Source organism: Postia placenta, assembly GCF_002117355.1.
Source record: "Postia placenta MAD-698-R-SB12 unplaced genomic scaffold POSPLAscaffold_18, whole genome shotgun sequence".
In the NCBI taxonomy this organism is placed as follows: domain Eukaryota; kingdom Fungi; phylum Basidiomycota; class Agaricomycetes; order Polyporales; family Adustoporiaceae; genus Rhodonia; species Rhodonia placenta.
The window spans coordinates 323,275-347,627 of NW_020169849.1; the positions used below are offsets into that span (position 1 = coordinate 323,275).

A 24,353-nucleotide genomic window follows, 5' to 3' on the forward strand; every position below is an offset into this window, starting at 1 on the left:
GCCCAATAGACTAACCAGGCTTCGTAGCCCGACTTTACAGTCGTCCGTATGGCAGGAATACACTCTGTTATGCTGCTGGAGCGGGTGGAGGGATACAAGTCCCACGCGCCCTGTGCCGTCTCCTGATCATGTATTCAATCGCTCAGGGACCTCTCGCAGCGGCAATGGAGAGGGAAGCTCTGTGCCATCGAGCAGGACGGAATGAGGGGCGACAGATGTGCGCACGCATATCTGGCCCGCATAGGCAGACAGCGCAAAAAGCCGCAATATATGACGGCACACGAGCTCGTGTACTTATGTGCCGGCCCTATAGACTGGCCAGGCTTCGCAGTCGCGCGCAGGCAGGAACGCACGGGAGGACTGGATATTACGGAATGCACTGAAGATACACTCACCCATATCGCAACAGCGGCGGGTCCCGCATCTCGTCTGGCGTGCTCATGCAGCGACGGCGCTGCGGGCGCGGCGAGCACCGGGAGCGCGGGCGCGAGTGCGAGCAGCGCGAGAGCACATCTCGCGGCCTGGCAGCGCGGGCACCACCGTGCGGGCGCATTCGACATGGCCGGCGAGGGAAAGCAGGAGCAGAGACGGCAGGGAGCCTGGGGCAGCGTGAGTGTGAGTATGAGCCAGCGTAGGGAGCGCGCTAGGCTGGGAAGACGCGCGATTCGCGAGCAGCTGCCTGATATGTGCCGCTGGCGCAGGCTGCTGGAGATAGAGGCGAGCGCGGCGGAGTGTCTAGAAGACGATGATAAGAGTACAGTGGTAGAGCACCGCGGCGGAGTAGGAGTACAGGGTCGGAAACAGGTTTCCGTGCGACCCGGGGACAGGAGGTCCCGCTTTATGGGAGGCCCGTGGACCAGGCGCCCATTGGAGAAGATGCATCCGGACCTGCCCCGCCCTCAATTCCACCACTGAGGACACTCAGGTACTACTACTCATTCGCAGCGCTGAACGCCGTACTCGAAGCACTCGACACTGTAGTCAACAGCCTTTCCTGCTGCCCATCCTGGCCCAAGAGTGTGATCACGGCACGCGCCCTCGGCGTCGGCCGGCCGCGCAGCAGGCAATTTGTCAGGCACCACGGCAGACATTACACAAAAGTGGAAAACATCTCAGCACACCCCACAGTGATGCGTGGCGCACGAATGGCGTCGACTGTCCCGCGTCCCAGTATAGCCGGTTTCACGAAAAATGTCGCCACAAACAAATTCTCGTTGAGCGACCTCCCACTGAGAACGGATTTCTCGACAAATACTGAGCGTATCGTCTTCGTTTCTGCTGCGTTAGCGTCGCCTCGTCGCTGCGCATGTCCTGGTGCCAAAAGCACCATGAATTTCCAACATTGAAATTTCAACATCTTCGGCACCCCTCTGAAGTAGAATTGTTCCTGCTCGCGAACACGACATTGGAGACTTGTAGGATGGGTATTCCTGGAGATACTGTACCTCCCCGGGTAGTCGGCAGACCCCCCAAGTCGGCAATGTTATAGTATCTCCCTCCACAGTACTCGATCACCTTCGTGCTTTTGTATTGACATAGTACTTCGTATGCCTGCTTTCATTTCCAGCTTGAACGAAAGCGAACGGTGCAGTAGTTCTGGAGTCCCTTTCTGAGGACCAGCTCAAGCCGTTGTCACGCTGGTGTACGCCTCGGTTGTAACAGCTTGTGTCGGAGTTTCATTTTCCGATCACATCAGCGACCTCATTGTATGCTTCGAGCTACCTGCCCTTAGAATCCTCCAGCGTTGGCTAAGCGGACCTTGAAATATTACGCGTGATGGATCGTGATGAATGTGTTACTTTTACGTGACTGCCGACTTGGGGGGTCTGCCGACTACCTGGGGAGGCACAGTAGATGGGTGCTATAGAGGGTGTGGTGGAGCTGCGGTGTGTTTCTAAAATATGCCTCCTTTCTTATGTCTGGGTTTCGCTATGATCCTAGCCGTGTTCATATAATGATGGAATTACTTTGTCTCATCTCATTATGGTGCTGAAGACATCTTCCATTCACAACTAAACCTTTCATAAGTGTTGCCCATAGCATGGACTCTTGTTTTCTTTCCCTCCCTTGCGCTAGCTCTGCCAGTCATTCTCATGCTTCTTCCTACTTCGCCACTCCATAACTTACTGTCTACATCATGTGTAATGTAGAGCTCATTCTCAATATCTTTTTAAAGATGATACCAAGCGCTTGTAGTTGCAAGCACACTAGCCACTGTGTGGTATGTCATCTATATTCAATCATACCTAGGGAGACTAGGGACATGCAATAGCGATGGAATGGATGGTACAGGGGTTCCGGAGGGGCACGACGGCAGAATATACCCCATAGAAACAAATAAAAGGATGTTGTTTGAGATGTGCAAAGGAGCAACGAAGGGCACGACAATCGCGCCCGAGAATGTGAACAACGCAAAGTAGAGCAACTGTGAATGACATACCACTAGCATACCACACCCTCTATAGCACCCACCTATCTCCAGGGATACCAATCCTACAAGTCTCCGATGTCGTGTTCGCGAGCAGGAACAATTCTACTTCAGAGGGGTGCCGAAGATGTTGAAATTTCAATGTTGGAAATTCATGGTGCTTTTGGCACCAGGACATGCGCAGCGACGAGGCGACTCTAACGCAGCAGAAACGAAGACGATACGCTCAGTATTTGTCGAGAAATCCGTTCTTAGTGGGAGGTCGCTCAACGAGAATTTGTTTGTGTTGGACGCGCGCGACATCTTTCGTGAAATCGGCTGTGATAGTCTGACCAGGTAAGAACGCGGACCAGGATCCTCGCACGTCGCTGCCCGCCAATTGACGGGGTCAGATTCTCGCGGTCGCACCGTCCGAGTGAAATTCAGACCATTCAGAACCCCATAATGCGCCAACAACACACGGCCTGTCACGGGAGCCCCCGGAGAGACATCGGTTTCAGCGGTATTTCATGTATTGCTCTCTCCGCCATTATTGTACTTCACCAGGTCCTCGAAGCGCACCAGCGTCCCACCAAATATGTCCAACGAGCTGCGGAGCGACGCCTCAGCGAACGTCTGCCTACGAGACGCGAAAAGCGCGCGCGCCGCTCACCTGCCATACGTCAGATCGACTCTGCCGCCCGAGAGCGCGTCGACCGTCCGCAAATCGTCGACGCCTAGTGTAGAATGCGTGAGTACATGCGTGTCCTGCGCAATACTGTGGACAGGGACAGGAGCCACACTCTTTGCGCCGCCCGCGTACGTCGTCGGTATCGCCGCCCACTCGCCGAGTCCTGCCAGCCCGTGCGCCCGTGGTGAGTCAACGCAGACATGTCACAAATGCGCCCCAGACGCACTTTGCACGAGCTCCTCGTCGATGCCCTGACAAAGCCCTTCTACATCGGCAGCGTGGACCAGGAATTCGCTGTCCGAAGCGGTCGGCGGGGGTGCGCGGGAAGACACGCGGGGCCGCTCACCTGCAGTATTCCGCGAGCAGGTCGAGTGATTCTACGGACAAGGACGGGTCGAGCTGCAACGCAGACTGCGTTCAAGACAGCACGCCCACACACCTTGGTTGACCTCCATGTCCGTGACCGTCTGCCACCTGTCCATCGCGACGAACCACTTGTCTTCCCGCCGGCGACAGCTACCCCGCGCTGGCCTCAGCACCTTGTTACATTCCACATCGCAGCGCTGCAGCACGCACCTGACATCCACCACCAGCCGGTTCTTGCCGACCAGCGCCGCGAGTCGCTGCAGGCGCGCGAGCGAGAAGCGGGCGTCGGGGAAGAGGAAGGACGTCACGATCACCTTGCTCGCGCCCGCGTCGAGCCACTCTCGCGCGTTCGCGTCGGTGATGCCCCCGCCGAGCTGCAGGTGCCCTGCGCGGCGCGGCATCGGCATCGGATTTGAGCCGTGCGGCAGATGGCTATGGGCAGGTACACGCACCTGGCCAGGCGGCGAGTGCCTCCCGCGCTGCGCTGTCGTTCCCGGGGCCGAGCTTGATGATGTGCCCTCCTTCGAGGTTATGCGTGCGGTAGAGCGACGCGTAGTAGCTGGACGGGTGGCTGCGTCGGTCGCGGTGTAAGCGTGCGCACAAATAAACGCAGTGGTTGAGACCGCAGATAAGAGCGAGCAGCCGCACAGCGTGAACAACGGGGACGACCCGCGCGTTGCCTCCGTGCACCACGCTACCGACCAGTACAGGGGCATGTAGATACGAAGCAGCGGCTCGCGCCGCGATTGGGCAGCTGAAACTTTGGATGGCTTGCTTGTATAATGCTCACCTTGCGACGAAATTGGTGCGCAGGGTGCTCGGGTCGGCTTCTGAGAGGGTTCCGCCCACGATCTGCTTCACCTGGCCATTGTGCAAGTCAATGCATGGCCTGAAGAGAGCCCTTGTGCGTTTTTGGGCAGGCATGCGTCTGAAAGAAGCAAAATCGAGGTTGCAGCAAGGTGGACCGCGGGCGGGCGTCGATGGCGCGGCGATCGAGTCACTTCAAGCGAGCGCGGTTGTTCTTCTTTCAGCACAGCCAGATGACAGAGTTCTGTCGACACGAAAGGGAAGAAAAAAGCAAAAGACAGATCTCATGCAGGATAAAATGGAATCCGCGTAGTATTAGTAGACGGTGGTTCGTGGGGGTCGAGGCGGGAGCGGCGAGAGAGTTGGGCAGGTGGCAACATGCGGGCCCAGCCACCACCATTTGCAACCATCTCTCTCCCATCTCGACACCCCCCTCCTCGCCCGTCCGCCCGTCAGATCCGCACAGCTCGCTGCAACCTGCGAACGACCGACTCATACGACGGCGGCTATCGATTGTGGGGAGCTGGGAATGGCGGGGCGGGCGTGGGCGATAGATGGCGGTGAAAGCGGTGCAGGCTGGGCGAGCAGAGGCGACAGAGGGGCACGGTGTGAGCGAGCGTCATGTACAACGAGCACGGCAAGCTGGTCCGCCTTGTTCTGGTCTGAGGCACGGTCACGATGATGGCCGTTGAGAAGAATGAGAGTGCAGCATTTGGAAAGCAGGGCCCCTGCAGCGGCGCGGCCACTGCTCCCTCTCTTGACCACAACCACCATCACGCCCTCCCCTGCCGCACCCATACTCGACCCCCGCGCCCCACGATGACGGGCAAGGCGCCCCCGCGGGCCCCTCGAGCCCTCCTGAACACGTTTGCGGCCTCGGCAGCCGCGCCGTTGTCTGCCGCCTCGACATCGACCGCGCCGTCCACGTCGGCGGGCGCGCGGCTCGGCGCGACGCCACCCACGGGCCCCCGCAGCCTCACGAGCGGCGTGAGCGGGCACTACGCCCACGGCGTACCAAAGGGCGCGCGCGCAAAACTGTACGCGAATGGGCACGTCCACGCGGCAATCCCCACCGGGCCCGCGGCGGGGCCCAGCGCGCCAGCACCGCCCACGGGCCCCCGAAGTGCGCTGAAGGGGAAGCAGGTCGAGAGTTTGTGGGGCGCAGGAGCTGGCGGCGGCAGCGCGAGCGCATCTGCCGTAGGTGATTATCTGCGTCTGCCCGCCCAGCGCGCTCACACCGCCTCTGAATGCCAGTCACAGCTCCCCCAGACGAACGGCGCGGGCCCCAGCAGGGTCCCTGCTGAGCCCACTGGCCTTGCACAGCGCACGCAACCCGTGAAATTTCAATTAAGACCCCCACCGCCACAACCGAAGACTGAGCCCCCGCCGCCACCGCCGCCAAGCAGTACGCCCCCGCCTGCTCCTCCTCCGCCGTCGAGTGAGCCTCCGCCTCCGCCCCCACCGCCTGGCGAACCTCCAGGACCGCCTCCCCCGCCGGACGAGCCTCCAGGTGCGCCGCCTCCACCACCTTTTTCAGCGCCTCCGCCTCCTCCGCCGCCTCCCATTGAACCACCGCCTCCCCCGCCGCCAACAAGTGTACCCCCGCGTCTACCACCAATAGCTCCTCGAAATCACTATTCCTACACTCAACCTCTGCCGCCCCCTGCTGAGCCTACCGTGCAACCCCCGCCTTTGCCGGCGGGCCCCCGAATACCACCGTACGAAGCGAGACCGCCGACTGAGCCCCCTCCACCAGCGCCAGCACCTCCAGAACCACAAGCCCCGCCGCCGCTGCCATCGTGGCCGCCAGATCCTGCAGACCTATCGGGAGAGAGGAGCTATAAAGTCATCTACGACTATACTATCGATCGGGATCGCGATGGCTCGCTCCGCATGCTCGCGGAGAAGTTGCGCGCGCTTGGGAAGGACGAGCGTGTGCAGGGGAAGGGAAAAGGGCGGGAAGTGTTGCTGAGGTATGAGGGCGAGGTCATAGAGGGCGAGCACCCTGCCGTGGTCAGGGATCCGCGAAAGGAGAGCAAGGTGAAGCGGGCGGTGTGTCTGCGGCCAGGGAGATCGGAGTTGTTGCCGTTGAAGTACGAGGTGCGTGGCAATTTCTTGCTGATTGATTGTCTGCTCACAGGAAACGGCGCGGCAACCAGCACGATGAGAACGCAATGGGTCCACCACCGCCGACGGCCATACTTGTGCTGAATCTGTCGCCGCTCACGCCCAACTCGTACATTCGACGGTGTTTCTCCGCACATGGAACGATCACCTCCTTCGAGCCGCAGATTGACAAGGCGACAGGCGGCGCACTCGGGATAGTGTTCATCCGCTATAGCACTCACGAGGAGGCACGCAAGTGCGCCGAGCGTGAAAACGGGAAGAAACTATCGACGGGCGCGGGGGTCGTAAATGGTAATGAGGAGATGGCAGTGGTCTTGGATGGCGAAGGCAAAGTGCTGAAGGCGGTGCTGAAGCAGCTCGACGAGCGGAAAAGAAGGGAGAACGAAGAGAAGCGGAGGAAGGAGAGGGAGGGGAAGATGAAGGACATGGGTGGTTCGAACAGCGCAAGGGGCACGCCGTCCGCCCCGTCAAGCCATACACCGGCGAGGGGCGCGAGTGCATGGAAGGCCAACCAGCACGCTGGCCCGTTGCGTGTGCAACATAAACATTACCAAGACCAGCGGCACGGTGGCTGGCCGCCGCCGTCTGCCAACTTGCCCCCTCCTCCGAACGGGCGGCAGTATTCTGGCGGGTCGCCTATGCCGCCAGGCGCACACCTCAATGGCGTCGCCAATGGTCCGAAGGGTGCGCCTCCGCCCAAACCTCGTAAGGCTGCGTCCGCCTTCACACGCGCCCGTCCAAATGCTATATCCCTGATCTCTTCTTTCCCGCCACAACCTTCGGCGCACTCTGCGACATCACCGGTGCGTTCGCGGGGGCGCCATTGGCCGTCGCTGCCTGATGAGCGTGACGAGGCTTCGCCTTCCATGCAGGGCCCGTCAAGATCTCCGTCCCCAGTCACAAGGAAGCCTGGGTATTCCGCCCGCGACGCGCATCGGAAGGAGCACGAGCAGGTGATGGAAGAGTTGGCGCAAAACGGCTTCGACCACGTCACAATCGACGGACATGGATCCCAGCTTGGTGGTGCGTTCAGAGAAGAAGACGTGAGGCAGTTCTTCGACGGCTTCAAGATTGACAAGGTGAGTCAGGACGTCCCGTTTTGTCAGGTGTTTGCCGGGCAGACCTCGTCCATGTGCTTGTCTTCTGCGCTGCTCTTGTGTCGATTTTCTGATTACAATTCCAGGTCCTACGGGATAATCTAGGCTGGTATGTTACCTTCAAGACCGGTGATTCTGCCCGTCGGGCAGCCATGGTCCTCAACTCAGGCGCACGTACTCTTGCCCACCGTTCCGTGAATGTCACCGTTCGTCCGTCCCCAACGACAACAGTCCCACCGACAAAGGCACGTTGGAATGATGACGAGCTGATCGAGCAAGCGGAGAAAATTATCCTGAAGGAACTACGGGCATCGCTGGAGAAGGATGTCATGGACAGGCTCGTCGGCAGTGACATCAAGCGTCTGGTAGCGGAAGAGAAGGCGAAGAGAGGTACGTCGGGTACGACAGCAAATGGGCAGGTTGTAGAAGGGGGGTTCGACGTGGCCGACCGTGCCTACAGTACAGCAGGTTTGCGCGGTCTTTCCTTTAGGAAACAAAAGAAGCGCCCGTTGGAGGAGACCCAAGTTACATTGCCTCTTGCCGTCGCAGTCGAGGACAATGCAGACGAACCCCTCCCGGAGCCGCCGCGTAAGAAACAAAGGAAGGTTGTCAAGGAGCCCGAGAGTGATCTTGAGCTCGAGTCGGAGGACGAGGATGTGGCAGCGCCCCAGGCTGTTATAAACGAGGACATCGAGTCTGAAGACGAGCCTGAGCCTGCTCCTGCCCCTGTGGTGTCTGTTCTGGAGACAATCTCGCCGCAGAAACGAGCGACCTCTGAAATGAGTGATCTCGAGGAGCCTCCATCGAAGAAGTCCAGGATACAGCCTGATGAAGCGGTTGCGCCGGCTGTCCCATTGCTGACCTCGCAGAAGAAGAAATCGAAGAAATCGTCCAAGAAGAAGCCTCCTCGTCCTACGAAACCCGCTCAGACCGAAGAGGTGGTACACGAGGTGTTGGCGGATGATTTCGATTTCGATATCCCTGCGGTGACCCAGGTCCGTCTGACGCCTACGCCACACTACGACTCTTCTCTCTCGCCTCCCTCGTCTCCTGTCCGTGAAGCAAAGCCGATCACGCCGACGCTTGATGATTCTCAGCCTGTCGATCCAATTGCAGAGGGAATATGCGACGACGACGAGGATGTTTACTTTGCCAAGTTGGCTTTGTCTCGTTCGCTCTTTGGCAAGGACCCTCCTGAAGGCATTCCTCGCGCACCGACGCCAGATCCTGACGCGTTACCTCCTTTCCGTGTTCATGTTACCGGCTCTGCGCGCACAGAAGGTTACTACAAGATCTCGCATGCAGAGAAATCCGCGTACGTCGCTCAATATGCATCGCGTGGCACTGTCAACGAGGCGACCCCAGAGGTCGATCCGCCGCAGCAGAACATCACGTCTTCTCGATCCAATCGTGCGAATGCTCGACGGCGTGCACAGGGCCTTGAAGAGATCAACCAGGTGCAACGTGCCATGGCGTTGTCGAAGGGCGAGTCTGCTGCGACTGAGTTGGTCAAGTTCAATCAATTGCAGACGCGGAAGAAGCACCTGCGTTTCGCACGTTCGCCCATCCACGACTGGGGTCTCTACGCCATGGAGAAGATCTCGCGTGGCGAGATGGTCATCGAATACGTGGGCGAGATCATTCGTGCGCAGGTGGCAGACAAGCGAGAGAAAGCGTACGAGCGGCAAGGTATAGGAAGCAGCTATCTCTTCCGAATCGACGAGGACCTTGTAGTGGACGCCACGAAGAAGGGCAACTTGGGGTATGCTATGTGATTTGCGGCAGTGTATTCAGACTGACTGTTTCTCCTAGCCGCCTGATCAACCACTCCTGCGATCCCAACTGCACGGCGAAGATCATCACGATCAACGGTGAAAAGAAGATTGTTATCTATGCAAAGCAAGATATTGAGCTTGGCAGTGAGATCACCTACGGTGCGTCCGGTGTCCTCTTTCGTGCTGCGTTTCACTGACATGGTCGTTAGATTATCACTTCCCTATTGAGCAAGACAAGATCCCTTGTCTCTGCGGATCAGCAAAATGTCGTGGCTTCCTCAACTAGACTCTGCATGGGATCGGTCAATCTATTGTTGTTGCATACCCTGTTTTGTTGTCGCTGCGTTCCTCCGCGTTTCGCTTTCACCTCTCATCAGCACACCCTCGCCCTGCATAGCTATATATTATTCTCACATGTCATGTTCTCTATCTCTGCAGCGAAATAATCCCATTGTCTCACGGGTCGGTCTCTGTTGTAGCCGTTGTGCGTTAATAGCGAAGATGTCTTCTGGTAATACGACAGTTGTACAGAAAATCAGATTCTCTTCTCCCTCGCATCTCGTAACATTGTCATCTAAATGCATCAAACTTGTTTCCGCTGCAAGGTCTTCGGTAGCTCCTTGACCCACGGCAGGAAGTCGCGACCCTGCATATATGGGCGGAGCACCTCGGGGATGACCAAACCCTATGGATAGTGGGTCAGCAAGGTGAGCTTGCTGCCGCCGAGCCCTACTCACGTCTGGTGTCTGGTAGTTCTCCACGATGCAGCAGAGTGCACGCTCGGTCGCACAGAGCGTGCCGTTCAGCATGTGGACGTAGATTTTGCGCGCCTGATCTTTGGCCTTCAGACCGCACCGCACCTCCAATCTCCGACTCTCTGTACAGCAGCGGATCCGTGAGCCTGCGAATGCGTCACCAGAACCAGATGGACGACTTACGGTAGTCTGTGCAGTTTGAGCAGGACACGAGCTCCTTGTGCGCGCCCTGGAACGGGAACCACGCCTCGAGGTCGTACTTCTGCGCCGCGGCCAGGTTGAGCGCGCCGGAGACGATCGCGACGACACGGTACGGGATACCGAGGCTCTGGTAGAACGCCTCGGACGTGGCGACCATCGCGTCGAACGTCTCCCAGCTCTTCTCGGGCTCGGTCAGGCAGAACTGCTCGATCTTCTCGAACTGGTGCACGCGGAAGATGCCCCACATGTCGCGCCCTGCAGAGCCGGCCTCTTTGCGGAAGCACGTCGAGTAGCCGGCGTACTTGATCGGGAGCTGCGTCTCGGGCGAGTCGAACCACTCGTCAGAGTGGAACGCGGAGATGGGCTGCTCGGAGGTCGCGATGAGGTATTTCTCGTCGTCGGCGGCGATCACCTGGCGGTACGGAGCGGTCAGTGTCTGAAAATAAGTGCTGCGCCGCGACGCACCTTGTACAGCTCCTCGTCAAACTGGTCAAGCTGCGCCGTCTTGGCCATGACATCCTTGTTCATCATGAAGGGTGGCTGGATCTTCTTGTAGCCGCGCTTGCGCAGAAAGTCGAGACCGTATGAAATGAGTGCTTGGTTGAGGTCGATGCCGTCATTCGTGAGGAAGTAACCGCGGTGTCCGCTAATTTTCGCTCCTGACTAAGCTGTGAATCATCTTCGTACATCGCGGCACAGCACAACGCACCTCGCTCGAGGTCCATCGCATCGAGTCTGAGTAAGACTTCATGATGGGGCATGATATCAGTCCTCTTCTCTACCTGCACACCCTCTCCCTTCGGGTGCCATGTGCGCAGAGTCTGATTGTCGTCCTGTGGCACGATCAAGCACAAGGCGGGGTATATTGCTCATGGACGCACCTCCGTGATACTGACTGGCACGTCCTTTCCAACGATGTTCCCAACAGTCGATGCCTTCTGCCGCATCTTTTGCTCGAACTCCTTAGCCTCTAGGCGTTTGGCGATGACCTGAGCATCTATGTCTTTCTTTTGCGCGACGAGCTCATCTGCATTTTCCTTCGCCTGCCCATATATCAAATGTAAGTAACAGTGCACGCGATAGCGGGTCGCAACCACACAGACTTTCTTCTTTGCCGCGATCTCCTTTTGTATCGCATTCACTTGCTTACTGAGCCCGTTGGCGTCAAAGTCCACTACAAGGCCTCTTCAATGATCCTTCTGTAAACTATGTGAGGCTGTACGCACTCTTCACCCAGTCGGCATACATCTGGATGACTTCGTCCACGATCTCGACAGGGAGACCGCGTTTTCGCTGCGACTCGCGGATCTCCTCTGCATTTCCGCCCTTGTTATCAAGAAAGTGCAGGACGTCGAGAGTCATTGCGGCCGGGTATGTCTGCGGGGAGGAAGGCGAGGTAGGTAAGTAGGTAAGTAATATAGATACTAGAATACGGCGTCTGCGAGGTGAAAACAAGTGATCGGGAGAGATTAGATCGAGTCACAGTTCGATCATTACAGCCTCGATCTATTGATCTAAGCAGTCATGAATTATTCGTTAAGTAGTTTAATATGCTATTGACAACACCTGGGACCGCTGCCCAAGAAAATTGGGGATAATTTCTATAACATTCCTCCGTTACACGACCTCCCATAGTAAGTCATTCAGCATAATCCCCACATCTTTCGCGAGCGCGAGTGCTGTCTCATAAGAGATGCCACATTTGTAAGTCGGTGTGGATTCCAGTTTATCAGGAGAGGCGCGAAGCAACAGCCGCATTGACGCGAGCTCCATAATCTGTCGCAGAAAATCGTCAGAAAATCGCTCGTGAGCAGAGTCGACACAATGCTGACTTGGCCGTACACGGCCAGGCGTGAGATCTCCATATCGGTGTATTCGCCCGGCAGAGTGAATTGTGGCGCCAGTGGTCGCGCCTCCGCGTCGTTTTCTTCAAGGAGTACTCCCAAGATAGCGAGCAGTCGATCGAGGGGGAAAGCCGTGGGGCCCAGGAGGTGCTGTGGTATCTGCAACGGCAGTCGATCAACCTGAGAATTGCCGTTATAACTAAAACCCATACTTTGACTCCCGCGCCCGTGCTACCCGCCTTCGGTCTCCTTGGGCCCCCGCCCCTTCTCCGCCGCCGCTTGGCACGCTCGTCGCGACCTCTGCCAAACATCCGCATGTCCGTCTTTGGTGGATTGGTGCTTGCGAGGAACGCCGCAACGAGCACGAACTTCGCAAGTCGGGGCAATGCGTCCACACCGGAACCCAAAGCCCCGTCTACATGCCCTCCAATTCCGGGCCGTAGCCCTGCTGCAAGCGCAGCGAGCATGGCCTCGTCTGGCATGTTGGCGCGTGCCCAGTGCTCCGCGTTGGTGAGGCGAGGGTAGAGCGCCTCGAGCGCCGCGGTGAACGTGGGCGTGAAGATGCGTGTGAGGCGAATGCGCGTGTCTTCTGTGGGCGGGACGATCTCGGAGAGTTCTTCCTCGCCGTCACTCAGGTCACCAGCTTGTCTACTGTTCTTCCGCCCGTCAGCGTTGCAATGTGCCCGTGGTGATGTTCTACCTTGCAGCATGAGGAGCGGCTTGACAAAGCCGGGCCACCGTGCTGCAGCGATGTAGGCCAGCTCGTAGGGGTCGTGGGTGAATGGCGAGCAGATACTGTATAGCGTCTCTAGGAAATGAGAGTAGAGCGGCCGGAGAGCAGGATCATAGGTGTCTTGATGAATGTTTCCAGGCACATAGTTTTGAGTTGGGTAAAGAGACTCCAACATCTCCAGGGTAGCTGTTTGCGAGTAACAATGTTTGAGGCATTGGGACAAGGATTGATTACGAGCATAGCCAACCTTGTTTTGAAATCAGTGGTGCGTCCATGTAGAACGGCTCCGGCGACGCTCCCAGTGATGGACGTATATCTTCCCAGCGGACGTCGGAAATAAATATCGTGACAATGTCTAGTTGCGCCTGGAGGCTGTCTCATCAATACACCTCAGAGAGCTTTATCGAACATATTTCACGTACCAATTCAGCCAGACGAGTCAGGGGGACGACGAGATCTGGCATAGTTTCCCTGAGACGTTCCGCCCGCTCGATCACCAGGACCAGCCTATAGGCTTCATCTCCCTCCGGCTGCATGACTCTCGCCTTCGCTTTTCCTTTCACCTGACCCCTGTCCTGGGAAGAAGATCCATGCACGCTTGCCTGCACCTGCGCATAGACGTCACGCAATCCGTGCACAAACGTGTCCAAGCTCTCGTTCCACCGCTGTCCGTCCGCGCTCGTGCCCGGCCAGTTCTGGCATCCGTCTTCCCAAGTAGGGGTCCAGCGAGCGAGCGCATTGATGACAGAGTCATAGAAGAGACGAGGTGTGAAGCATGCTACGGCATTGCTACAGGCGTATCGCAGATGCACAAGAGGCTCCTGCTCGGAGACTGTTTGCAGCACGGAGCGCACAGCGGAGGCTGCAATCCTTGGAGTCTCTGGATCGTAGAGGTAGATGAACGACGGTGAGTGGGAAGTCAAGAGAAGTTCGAGGTGTGAAGCAAGCGTTTCATATCCAGGCAGTTGCGTCGTGCCGATAGCTCGACTTGTCGAAGCCATGATGAGCACGCGTTCTTGCCGACAGATTTGCCCTTTCTGAAAGAGAGGGAACAACACGAAATATGTGAGCGAGACAAGGCGTTGATCGTGAAGGATAATGATCGGCGTACAACGCGTCGAGGAACGCGTCTGTGGCACGCGTTTGCTAAGTACCCACGTGGGTTCACGCGCCTACTCTTCCATCCGTGCCTCGGCGCTTGGCACTAGTAGTTCAGTGCAACGTCCAGCCTGCTGCAGAGAAATCCAGATGTCGACAGCGAACGGTATTGCAGTGGGGGATGACCCACGAGATTCCACCGCGGAGGCTCCTCTTACATTCCCCGAGACATGGCAGAACGACCAGCTAGGTGCGGCACGGATCTGACACTGTATTGGTTCTGCCGCGTCACTCACATATATCACATCAAGACGGGTTCAATGCTTCCAGTGAGTCCTATAGAGGCTTGCACGAATGTGTTCTTCATGTACTCATGTGTTGCAGTCATGTTTGGTACCGGATTGATCATGGTCACCCGTAATCGGTACGTTTTAGCGGACATTGCGTTCGAGTTCTGGATGGCATTGATTTCTTATATTGTGTGCTCAGGTATCTAGCGTGGCCGTCTCTTGTGTTGTCCATCAATAGTTGGATCAACCAACACTCTCTACGTACCAAGGAAGGCGGCCAGAGCGCAACAACCACTGTACTGTCAGTCGCACTTGAATATCTGCCGCATGCCTTCGACTGACTATATATGACATCGCAGACTGGCCGCAACTGCTCTGCTCACGTCCTACTTGCCATTGTTTATGATTGGGCCGAAACAAAGGCAGACAGCCTTGCCCCTCACAAGCCCATAGAATGCATTGACTGCCAAGTGCAACTGTAGAGATTTTTATCCTTGTAGTAGTCAGGTTCTAGCGTCGTCCTTCAAGATGCTGGTGACACTTGTGTTTAGCGAGATCAGCTGGAAGACTCGTTTACCCGAGCCATATCATAATGAACATGTCCCGTATGCGCGTCCAACTGAGGAACGCTCCTGCCTATGGCAGTCCCAACAACCATCTGGAACGTCCGATGTGTGCATAGTGCGCTGCAGACCCTTGTCCCCGCTTTTCATCGTAGCTTGACGTTCTGGAATATACACGGTTCCGCCGTTGCTGCTGACAGCTTGTGCCAAAAGCATTGGATGAGGCATGCTTGAGCCGTGCATCACGCCTGTGGTGGTGCAAACGGATCCTCCATCGACTGGTCCATCAGCGGACCACCCAGTAACTCATCGCTTGACTGCAGCTGTGACAGATCCTGTGCGCCCTCAAATGCCTCGCCGTCCGGGCCCATCTGCGACATGTCCAGTGACATGTCCGGATCAAGGTTAGCCGCGCCCACCACAACCTGCAGGTCTCCAGCCGGCTTGAGTGCATCATCGAGCGCGTCGTCTGTGACGGGGGTAGGGGATGGTGGCTGGAAGGATATGGAGAGTGGATGTGGCTTGGGCGAGGCGGGCTTGAGAGGTTCTTCTTTGCCGTCGAACTGCACTGGCTCGGAGACGTCGCGCGAAGCTGGTGTGGTCTCTGGTGCGGCGGAGGTAGCGACCTCGTCCTGGTCCATCTCCTCGTCGCCGTCCACGACCTCCACCTCGTCGGGTTCTGGTAGAGGCACGAGGGGCTGGTCTGTCTCGGCCTCCTCTTCATCGCTGAATGTCTGCTGGGCTTCAGCATTCCTCGTATAGGCATCGAGCTTGGGAACACAATACCTGTTTCTTGTCCGTCTTGACCCATTTATATATCCTCAAAGTCGAGCCTGGCGGTGCGCCATCCGGCGCGGCCCAGACTTTTTCCCAGCAAGGTACAGGCTGCATGAGTTGTCTCCGAGATGCCTCCACGGCCGAGTTGGCGAATCCCACTCTCCTTCGCGTTGACATGGTGGAGACACAGATATGGCTTGCAAGAAAGTGTGGTGGCGGAGGTAGTGGTCGCTGTTAAACGCGATGCCGTGACCGCGTTAGACGCGCATCGTTATCCTCAGCCACATTGCCTGACTTCCTACCACCGCGAGCAGTGACTAGTGATTTCCTGAGTGCTCACCCCTTGCCACAAATCCTATCAAGTCCAAGGATATACACAAATGGAGGAAGAAGAGACTGAGCTTCGCAATCCATTTCCGTCACCGCCGTCGCATCACACGAAATACACGACGCGCAACCTTCAATTGCTCGAGCTGCTCCGTGACCGTGCTGCAGGCGCAGATATCTCGACGGTGAACCAGTATGAACTACTCTCTGACCAAACAGACGTGCCAGAGTGGCCTATGGTGCAACTCGAGAAGCCCAGGGTAGATTGGATACTGGAGGAGGGACAGTACACCGTCTTCGGGGATACCTGGTTTGTGCGTACCTTCGGAAAGAGTTGTTCCATAGTGCTCATCTTCTATATGCTCACATAGATAAAAGAGCAAATCCCGTCACTGAAAGAGCTCGGGGGGCACCAGCTCTACCCAGAAGATCCCAGCGAGGGTGCGTGTTCTGTCGCCCTGTCAAACGCCGCAGGAGGCATCCTGACATGCTTTGTAAAGACCGCCGGCCGGCGCTGCGCAAGATTCTGCATTCGCTGCTCGTGACATACTCGCATCTCGTGGACTCTCTTCTGGCTCCTCCACCTACAGCCTCGACGACGGTACAGCCCGAATGGCAGAGACAGCTCGAATGGATCACTGTTCTCGCGCAGAACATCATGGCGGCCGCGAACGACCTACGGCCTGTCCAGGTACGCCGTGTTATTCTTAGTGAATCTGAATGGAGCTAAATATATTGCGGGACAGGCGAGGGTCAACCTGGAACTTATGATGAAGCGGCAGCTCGAGCTCCGGAGGGAGGAAACGAGGGCCATTCACGAGTGAGCATTGACCTCCCGTGGCCGCTCATGTGAGCTGAGGGTCGTGCAACCACAGGAAGTGTGACTCCTTGGAAGCCAAGCTGGCCGAAATGAGCTCAGCAGTCCGAACCCTGTCAAACGATACGCGAACAAATAATTCTGACCGGAACGGACCTGCTCATGAGGTACGTTCCCCTTTACAGCTGTGATCCCGCTGACCTTGTTCGATGCTAGTTGGACAGTCGCACAGTGTCTTCAACTGAGGACGTACTGCGCTGGGCTGAGGAAATTGGCTGATCATGTGCGGCGCCACAGCCACTACCAACGAATGGTATATTGACGCTCGCCGTGAAACTGGCGCTTCTCGGCATACAAGCGGCCAGCCTCTATTGTCTCGCCAGGAACTTAGGGATCTGTGATCGGCCGATGATACTTCAGGCTCAACCGTCCCGCACTACATAGTGTCCGCCCAAGTGTACGATGTGATCATGTAGAAATCTCGCACTTCTGTATTGACCGTGCCTGAGACATGACTGTGGGTTCTCCGCTGTGCCAACACGCCGTTTGATTCTGTTCTACGAGACATTCCGCCGGAATCCGCCTTACTCAAATCCCCTACTGACGTTCGAGGGCAAGCTACCTGTAGGCGAGCTTAAAATAGCCTTATCTACATGAGTACGTGCGAGTAGTCCATGCGTACGTCGGCCCGCTCATGTTCTGTAATCGTTTGTGGGCACCAACTCACCGGTCGCTTTCTCCTTCAAGTGATCAGCAGATGCACGGTATGCTACAGCTCGCAATGCCTCAACTTGATTCTATGACATCCATTGTTCATTTTCTGTCTGGCCACAAAATGAGCTATCCAGCACTTACGGATTGTGCGTTGTTGATGGGTATCAAAACCGCGTCGCCCCAACTCTAGCATGATCTCGGACTTCCGTCAATGATCTTGTGAATACACCTAGATAATGGCGACTGATGCACCCACACCGAGGCTCCGATGGTTTTATGCGGGATGTATAGAACCCGTGAATGTGCTTGGGTATGTACGCGAAGGCTGCAAGATCGATCGAAAGAGGACAGGCAAGAGGGAACATCCAGGCACGATCTCTATATGTGTGTGTTCTTCACACCGCGATACTGTGCGCATTGCGCACCACATAGCTTCCTTGCTGCGGATTGAATTGGCTACCGGTAAGCACCCGTCTCTTCTTCGCACTTCAGGGAAAGCTGTCTGATGTCCCTCAGGCCGCGTGTGTTGCTCAGATTGACCATGCAGAAAACCCTGCAAAGGTGAATACAAGGTGAAATGATATGCAGATTACCACGTCCAACACCGAGATCGATTGTGCATAGTTCACATGCCAGACGAGACAAGCCCCTGGACCAAATTGGCAGAACATGGCCCACAACATAGTGGGGTACCCTCATGAACCGTCATAATGTATGTTACCTCCTCCCTGTTTTTCTCAACTTTGAAATTCTCACAAGCCTGCAGAATCCAAGTGAAAGCATTATATACAAGGTTGTGCATGGAGATTGCTATCAAACGACTCTCACCCCCCCCCTCCCCCCAACATGGTATTGAGTTTCCTGCTTTAGTCGAACGGTGGACGAAAGTGCCTGAGATTTCGATGGCGTTATTGATGTGGCTATAGCTACTTTGTACAGTGACGCTCTGCATTTGACACGATCGAAGCTGCTTTGAGAATTCACACAGTCGAGCATAGCCGCCGTAGCAGCTCTCTTTGACTGACTTCGCCCGGCCTCCAGGGCATACCTCCCGAGAATTTGATATTTCACGGGGATCCTCCGAACAGCTTCCCGTTCGATTTGTCTTATCGTATCTATGAAAAGCCCTGAAGGTTCTCAGCCTGTCCTCTCGGACTTTCTTCCGAACGACTGCGGAAAAGCAACAGACGACAACGACCAGCGTACTTCACGCTGTGACGCCATGACGAAGGTGTCACCTGCTGCTGGTGCGTTAAAGTTAACCATGAAGCAGCCTCATGCACTCTATACGTGTATAAAAGGAACGGCATGGACCGGCTCCCTTGACTCTTGCCCAGGCGTGGTATCTGCCCATCATGCTCGCTCGTCTCTCTGTGGTCCTGCTCAGCGCGTTGGCCGCGACGGCGAGCCCTATGCTCGTCCGCGACAGTGCCCCCATCTCTGTCCCCTTTACGCGCCGGCTCAACTTGGCTAGCGGGGCTAAGCTGCCCGAGTTGGACCGCGTGAGGATCAAGTCTCTGGCGGCTGGTTGCCCGGGAGGAGCTTCTTGCGACTCTTCGATTCGGAGTGCCGCAGCCACATTGTTCAGTGTCGGCGCCACCAATGGTGCTGTAGAATATACCGTCGAGGTAAGCACATCGTTGTGTTCGGTCAGATCGTGCCACTAACATACGGGCAGGTTGGCATCGGCAATCCGGCAACAACCTGTAAATCGCTAACCGGATCTTGGTGATGCACTACTGAATGTCTGAATGTGTATCCTTCCTGTAGACACTCTCATCGTCGATACGGGTAGTTCCAACACGTGGGTTGGCGCTGATCAGGCGTACGTCGTAACGAGCACTTCAGAGGACACAGGGGAAAGTGTCGTACGTACACATGAATACATGTGCCGTGTGGGGGAGCTGATTGCCATCCAAAGTCTGTCGATTATGGCTCGGGTTCCTTCTCAGGTATGTGAGACTTAGAAGGGTGGTTCTATGATGTGAATATCAGTCTACAGGTGAGGAATATACTGACACCGTAACGATTGCCTCTGGGTACTCTATCACGGGTCAATCCATTGGCGTTGCATCTACCTCCGAGGGTTTCTCGGGAGTTGACGGTATTCTGGGGTGAGCCTATGCGCAATTCTGTGTGCGTGAGTCATGTTGCTTAACTGATGCTCATAGTATCGGTCCCGAAGATCTCACCTGTGGTTGGTTCTATTGTCAAATCTAAACATTTTTATCCCTAATTAGCCCGTAGGTACTCTCAGTGACGAGGATGCATGCATTCCGACGGTCACCCAGAACGCCTACTCGCAGGGTCTGATCAGCGTTGAGGAAGTCGGCATATCATTCGAGCCCACGACTTCCGCATCGGACACGAACGGAGAACTGACCTTTGGTGGCACCGACTCGAGCAAGTATAACGGAACTATCACCTATACGTGAGGACTCTCAACCTGCCTCGGCTACCACCGCTTACCATTATAAATACTTCTGTAGGGCTATCACCTCAACGACCCCCGCAGGCGACTACGTGGGTGTCACGCAGACCATCGCGTACGGTTCGGAGAGCATTATGTCCTCTGCGGCTGGAATAGTCGACACCGGTACCACCTTAGTCTACATTCCGAGCTGTCAGTTGAACATCATGCGTTACGGTATCCGACGCTAATATCCTATGTAGCCGCATATGACAAATACCAGAAGGCCACTGGAGCGACCTACGACGACGATACTGGCCTCCTCCGCATCACGACCGCGCAATACGACAAACTCGATAGCGTGTACTTCGATATCGGTGGCGTAAGTGAACTCCTTCATTATGTCTGGCTGGTGCTGAGATACCTTTCCGCGCTTAGACTTCATACGAATTCACCGCGAATGCGCAGATCTGGCCCCGCTCTGTGAGTCGAACACAATACGACAACGTGCTCTCACTAACCACCGCATTTAGCTGAACGAGGATATCGGCGGGAGCTCCGACTATGTGTACCTCGTCATCAATGACCTCGGTGACGATGCAGAGACCGGGTTCGACTTCATCAACGGCATGACCTTCCTCGAGCGGTATTACTTCGTCTACAACTCTGGAAGTAATGAGGTCGGCTTCGCACCTACCTCGTACACCTACGCTACAACGAATTAGAACCCTCGCTTCGGCCGTCGCTCAGAGGCGCGTATGTGTCATCACAATGGTGGGGGGATGAGCGGCTGTATGACGAGGACTGTCTAGGACGAACACTTGTACTGACGGCAGTATAAATGACAATGACTGGATGACTTTTATCTATACAAATGTATCCCTTTCTGGCCATCGGCACACATTGTGATATAGCTGTTCGGGCTGAATCATGTTATTAAACCTACGAGGATCTCGAGCGGGCTTGTCACTGTCGACTAACTCGAGATGATATTCGCAACGTTCACAGGCCAACGTAGACGTACCGACTGAATTTCGGTCCTGGGGCAGGATGGGGAGGGTGCTCGGACACCCTGCCAGGATAGAGGCAGCCGAGTCCATCACGCTCTCGCCAGATCTTCGGATCCTGTGTCTTGATCTATGAGGGCATTGTGCCAGTCTGCGGTACGTGAGCACAGCATTTCGTGTCCGGATTGCCCAGGCCCTGCGCTACACTGGCGTCATGCACAAATTGCGTCGTCTACGTCTCGACGTCCCACTGCACGCTCTGCACCGCATACAGAAGAGTGCCTACGTCAGCGGGCGGATCGATCTCCTCACCGGCTGCTTGCGTGCACAGATCCGAAGGCAACTGCCGCGAAGATGTGTACTTACGCATGACGGAGAAGTAGCAGCGACAGTGGGGCTTCATCTGTGTCTGCAGGGAGGTCTGGTAGCGCGTCAGGCAGAACGGGGAATGACGCGAAAATTGGCAAGAGCTGTAGAGGCCCCAGTATAAGCGCGGGCAGCACCATTACACCTGCAGTTCCCCCCGATGCGGCGTGACGGCATCATGTAGTGCATGAAGGGCGCTCGCGCTCGGATGACGTGAATCGACAAATTGACAGTGTCAATTTATTTCAAACAAAATCCCAGGCCAATGCGAAGGCGGCAGAACATCTGAGATGCGCCTGTGGAGACGTCGAACGCTCGGAAGTGTCAGATGGCTGGAGTGGGAAGCTAGGGAGACAGTCGTGCATCACCTAGGCTAGCGAGCATCTTCATTTATGATTCGGTGACAACACAGGCAGAGCGGAGACGTCCCGTACGTACGCCCAGACGTTCTCGAGTGCATCACTCTTTTGGGTATGAGAAGGAAAGACTCGGAGCGCCAAGACAAGGGAAAGAAAGTTTGCACCCATGCGCGTGGAGATCGCCCGACTCCGAAGAGGACCCCCGAATATAGGGGGGGAACCCTGATCCCAATTTCTCAAAAGTTGGTCGATTTGTACGGCAGAAATTTCCGATTTTCGGGCTGATATGTCCGGAAAAAATCTGGCTGCGGCCTGATTTAGGCAAACATGTCCGGAATTCGTATCTTTTTGGACCAGGGTGTTGAAAATCGGCAAATGGTGGATCAGGGTTCCCAGAAACACAATTTCGCTCCCGACTTCAATTCTGACATCGTAATGTGGACTGGACACTCGTACTTGTGCTATGTAGCTTCGCAATATGAACTCTGTTCAAGCACCTTTGTCCCCTGGACCTGTGTGATTTTAGAGGTGGCTGCTTTCTTTGTCTTCTTGCGCGCAGCACCAAGCATTTTCACTGCCGTAGTATGAGATAGGCAGCTTGAGGTGCTCAGAAAAAGTGGCATTGTCAAGTTTGAGAATGTGCTCATCTGTAGTTATGTGATGTGAACTATATAGATGGCAAAAAAAAACAATCTGATGAAATGTGCACAAATGAGAGGCACTTAGAATACCGGCCGCTAATGATCCCACATTTTGAGACTATAAGTAGACATGTACAGGGTGCAGAAATACTGACATTTAATATATTATCCTCGAGTGTGACATGACACGACATCGTGGGATTGTTTGCATGCATGTCACATGATGGTGGACATGCAAACCTGGCCAAGCATAAGCACGGAGCAGGCTTGTCCGTCTTCACATCTGCAAACGATGTTTTCTTTTGGTAGAAACCTTGTTTCTACATAGCACTCTGTAGAAACCCGTAATCTATATACTACTCTGTAGATAGCGCGATCTATGTAGGTCTACATAGGTCTCTGTAGAAATTGCGTGTCTACGGCAGCGAGGCGGCTAATGGAGTCACTCAATATGGCAATCTGCCATGTGATCCAACACCATGGTCCATGCGGTCCACGCGGTTTTGATTTGATCAGAAATGTTCAGAACGAACTGATTGTATCGCATCTTCACTTCATGAAACGGTTGTTTCTACATAGTACTTAGTAGGTCCTCGTAGTCTCAGTAGGCCCTCGTAGTCTCAGTAGGTCCTCATAGTCTCATATAGGAAGCTCCGGTGCCATATGGTCGACAGCGCCATGGACAATAAAGTGCTGACTCCAAGTCAGATGTGTCTTCGTTCTTCTGCCCCGTCCACTGCCATTGAGTGGGACTTCGTAAGTAGTCCCTTCCGCATAGAATTGCACGCTACGGAACATCTATGTCAGGAGGATACTAGGGTAAGTCGTGGATTGATGTGTCTAGATACCACCATAGCTAATGCACCTGCCAGCTGCTCCACAGTACCAATATCGTGCGGCGCAGGCTAAGTGGAAGGCGGTAGTAATGTCATATTTCCCTAAGGTTCCGTGCCGCATTTGGCTTGTATCTATGGCGCAGGGGAGTACACACCATAGCTTGCGCGGTGGTAGTCTCAATGTCGCAGCTTCTATAGATTACAGCTAGTGTGTATTTTTGTATGCGGAGGCATGTAGTAGTACGATTCTGCTAGTCGCTCACAGCTTGTAATTACAATCATTATTATTACCAATAAGAATGCAAATCTAAATTTATGCCCTGTGAGACCCAAAGAATCCGATAATGATGATCAATTGATTGAAGGACAGTGACTACTGGTGCTATGGAGCCTACGAGCCTCGCGGTCTATGGTGCTACATAGCACTTTGCGAGATCAGGCGCATCTACATAGCACTACATAATCGGGGGGAAGTCTATCGCTCTATGCGGTCTACAGGACCTACATAGAGCTATGTAGGTTCGGGCATTTTTCCTGATGCAGATCAGGCTTCCAGCATTGGCTGGAGTATGTCTGGAAATTGTACCAGGGATGAGGGTTATGACAGACTGGTTTTGTTTGGGAAAAGATCAGGGATCAGGGTCCAAAATTGCCCAGATTTGTCCAGAATGGGATCATGGTTCCTCCCCAATATTTGGGGGTCCTCTCCGGATGTCACGAGTTGGTACGGCGTCTAGCCGTTTTTTAATTTTTTCCTTTTTGCGGGCTCGAACCCGCGACCTCTGTACTATATGCCCGATATGGACGCGTCGTTATCTACTGTACAATCAGATTAGATAGGACAGCAGTGCACGGCACAGCTCAGGCTCCGCTGACACAGCCTGTCGCGACTTGAGGTCAAGCGACAGGGAAATATCTAGAAGCGAGGGGCGTCCGACTGGTTCTCACCGAAGCGATGGTGAGCGAGGCTCAAACCTAAGGCTAGGGACAAGATAGTATATTAGTTAAGTAAGCAAAGAGAATACAACTGGGGGCTTACTGACCTAGGGACAAGAGGTCGAAACTGAGGTCCCTAGGGCAGCAGAGGCCAGCTTATATACATGGGGAGATTAGGGCAGGCTGTGCACGTTGGTCCGTGCGCAGCATGCCGACGCGGCCCCGGGGGCCGGTGAGTTAGAGCGGCTGTGTCAGCGGAGCCCGAGCTGTGCCGCGCACTGCCGCCCATCTAATCTAATCGTACAGTAGATAACGACGCGTCCATATCAGGCAGGTGGTACAGAGGTCGCGGGTTCGAGCCCGCGAAAAGGAAAAAATTAAAAAACGGCTAGACACCGTACCAACTCGT

General features: G+C 55.4%; 9 protein-coding genes across 9 annotated transcripts in view; 4 read left to right on the top strand and 5 right to left on the bottom strand.

Annotated features, from left to right (window-relative positions):
- Window positions 1-560, bottom strand: part of POSPLADRAFT_1156765 (hypothetical protein) — a gene marked incomplete at both ends in the record, with an annotated part of 2,195 nt that extends 1,635 nt beyond the window's left edge. Inside the window, 2 exons of the mRNA XM_024487104.1 lie at window positions 16-122; window positions 396-560. Coding sequence (XP_024334207.1) covers window positions 16-122; window positions 396-560 — 272 coding nt within the window. The remainder of the gene's footprint in view (window positions 1-15; window positions 123-395) is intronic.
- Window positions 561-2,839: 2,279 nt separating this feature from the next.
- POSPLADRAFT_1041654 (hypothetical protein) lies at window positions 2,840-4,586 on the bottom strand. The gene is made up of 9 exons (XM_024477949.1): window positions 4,255-4,586; window positions 3,917-4,035; window positions 3,675-3,849; window positions 3,538-3,614; window positions 3,445-3,475; window positions 3,325-3,392; window positions 3,211-3,261; window positions 3,081-3,144; window positions 2,840-3,017 (listed from the first exon to the last, which is right to left on the bottom strand). The coding sequence occupies exons 1-9, from the start codon at window positions 4,386-4,388 to the stop codon at window positions 2,936-2,938; spliced, it is 801 nt and encodes a 266-aa protein (XP_024334208.1). The 5' UTR covers window positions 4,389-4,586; the 3' UTR covers window positions 2,840-2,935.
- Window positions 4,587-8,964: 4,378 nt separating this feature from the next.
- On the top strand, window positions 8,965-9,556 carry POSPLADRAFT_1050080 (hypothetical protein; the record flags this gene model as incomplete). The annotated part of the gene is made up of 3 exons (XM_024479905.1): window positions 8,965-9,257; window positions 9,308-9,429; window positions 9,480-9,556. 3 exons carry the CDS (start codon window positions 8,965-8,967, stop codon window positions 9,554-9,556), a joined length of 492 nt encoding a protein of 163 aa, XP_024334209.1.
- Window positions 9,557-9,751: 195 nt separating this feature from the next.
- On the bottom strand, window positions 9,752-11,588 carry POSPLADRAFT_1185904 (hypothetical protein; the record flags this gene model as incomplete). Its single annotated transcript, XM_024489188.1, has 8 exons — window positions 9,752-9,955; window positions 10,008-10,147; window positions 10,209-10,638; window positions 10,692-10,885; window positions 10,936-11,059; window positions 11,108-11,269; window positions 11,330-11,400; window positions 11,453-11,588. 8 exons carry the CDS (start codon window positions 11,586-11,588, stop codon window positions 9,854-9,856), a joined length of 1,359 nt encoding a protein of 452 aa, XP_024334210.1. The 3' UTR covers window positions 9,752-9,853.
- Window positions 11,589-11,843: 255 nt separating this feature from the next.
- Window positions 11,844-13,804, bottom strand: POSPLADRAFT_1061624 (hypothetical protein; the record flags this gene model as incomplete). Its single annotated transcript, XM_024481405.1, has 5 exons — window positions 11,844-12,002; window positions 12,059-12,229; window positions 12,283-12,989; window positions 13,051-13,168; window positions 13,226-13,804. The coding sequence occupies 5 exons, from the start codon at window positions 13,802-13,804 to the stop codon at window positions 11,844-11,846; spliced, it is 1,734 nt and encodes a 577-aa protein (XP_024334211.1).
- Window positions 13,805-14,027: 223 nt separating this feature from the next.
- POSPLADRAFT_1174469 (hypothetical protein) lies at window positions 14,028-14,729 on the top strand. The gene is made up of 5 exons (XM_024488291.1): window positions 14,028-14,151; window positions 14,213-14,230; window positions 14,286-14,325; window positions 14,391-14,492; window positions 14,551-14,729. The coding sequence occupies exons 1-5, from the start codon at window positions 14,052-14,054 to the stop codon at window positions 14,642-14,644; spliced, it is 354 nt and encodes a 117-aa protein (XP_024334212.1). The 5' UTR covers window positions 14,028-14,051; the 3' UTR covers window positions 14,645-14,729.
- Window positions 14,725-15,763, bottom strand: POSPLADRAFT_1041656 (hypothetical protein). The gene is made up of 2 exons (XM_024477950.1): window positions 15,541-15,763; window positions 14,725-15,488 (listed from the first exon to the last, which is right to left on the bottom strand). Exons 1-2 carry the CDS (start codon window positions 15,706-15,708, stop codon window positions 14,997-14,999), a joined length of 660 nt encoding a protein of 219 aa, XP_024334213.1. The 5' UTR covers window positions 15,709-15,763; the 3' UTR covers window positions 14,725-14,996.
- Window positions 15,764-15,911: 148 nt separating this feature from the next.
- Window positions 15,912-16,866, top strand: POSPLADRAFT_1157065 (hypothetical protein; the record flags this gene model as incomplete). The annotated part of the gene is made up of 5 exons (XM_024487129.1): window positions 15,912-16,172; window positions 16,230-16,299; window positions 16,359-16,549; window positions 16,605-16,678; window positions 16,734-16,866. The coding sequence occupies 5 exons, from the start codon at window positions 15,912-15,914 to the stop codon at window positions 16,864-16,866; spliced, it is 729 nt and encodes a 242-aa protein (XP_024334214.1).
- A 1,935-nt stretch (window positions 16,867-18,801) lies between these two features.
- Window positions 18,802-20,524, top strand: POSPLADRAFT_1156721 (hypothetical protein; the record flags this gene model as incomplete). Its single annotated transcript, XM_024487096.1, has 11 exons — window positions 18,802-19,017; window positions 19,068-19,095; window positions 19,160-19,257; window positions 19,311-19,341; window positions 19,392-19,503; window positions 19,561-19,586; window positions 19,637-19,820; window positions 19,879-20,012; window positions 20,063-20,181; window positions 20,238-20,282; window positions 20,333-20,524. 11 exons carry the CDS (start codon window positions 18,802-18,804, stop codon window positions 20,522-20,524), a joined length of 1,185 nt encoding a protein of 394 aa, XP_024334215.1.
- Between the last annotated feature and the right edge of the window lie 3,829 nt (window positions 20,525-24,353).

Coding starts and splice junctions, on each gene's coding strand:
- POSPLADRAFT_1041654 (XM_024477949.1), bottom strand. CDS start 4,388: ATGCCTGCCCAAAAACGCACAAGGGCTCTCTTCAGGCCATGCATTGAC. Junction 3,615..3,674: donor CGGCTGGTGGTGGATGTCAG/GTGCGTGCTGCA, acceptor AGCGCGGGGTAG/CTGTCGCCGGCGGGAAGACA. Junction 3,476..3,537: donor GGACATGGAGGTCAACCAAG/GTGTGTGGGCGT, acceptor CCTTGTCCGTAG/AATCACTCGACCTGCTCGCG.
- POSPLADRAFT_1041656 (XM_024477950.1), bottom strand. CDS start 15,708: ATGTCAACGCGAAGGAGAGTGGGATTCGCCAACTCGGCCGTGGAGGCA. Junction 15,489..15,540: donor TCAAGACGGACAAGAAACAG/GTATTGTGTTCC, acceptor GAAGCCCAGCAG/ACATTCAGCGATGAAGAGGA.
- POSPLADRAFT_1174469 (XM_024488291.1), top strand. CDS start 14,052: ATGTCGACAGCGAACGGTATTGCAGTGGGGGATGACCCACGAGATTCC. Junction 14,326..14,390: donor ATCATGGTCACCCGTAATCG/GTACGTTTTAGC, acceptor TTGTGTGCTCAG/GTATCTAGCGTGGCCGTCTC. Junction 14,493..14,550: donor AGCGCAACAACCACTGTACT/GTCAGTCGCACT, acceptor ATGACATCGCAG/ACTGGCCGCAACTGCTCTGC.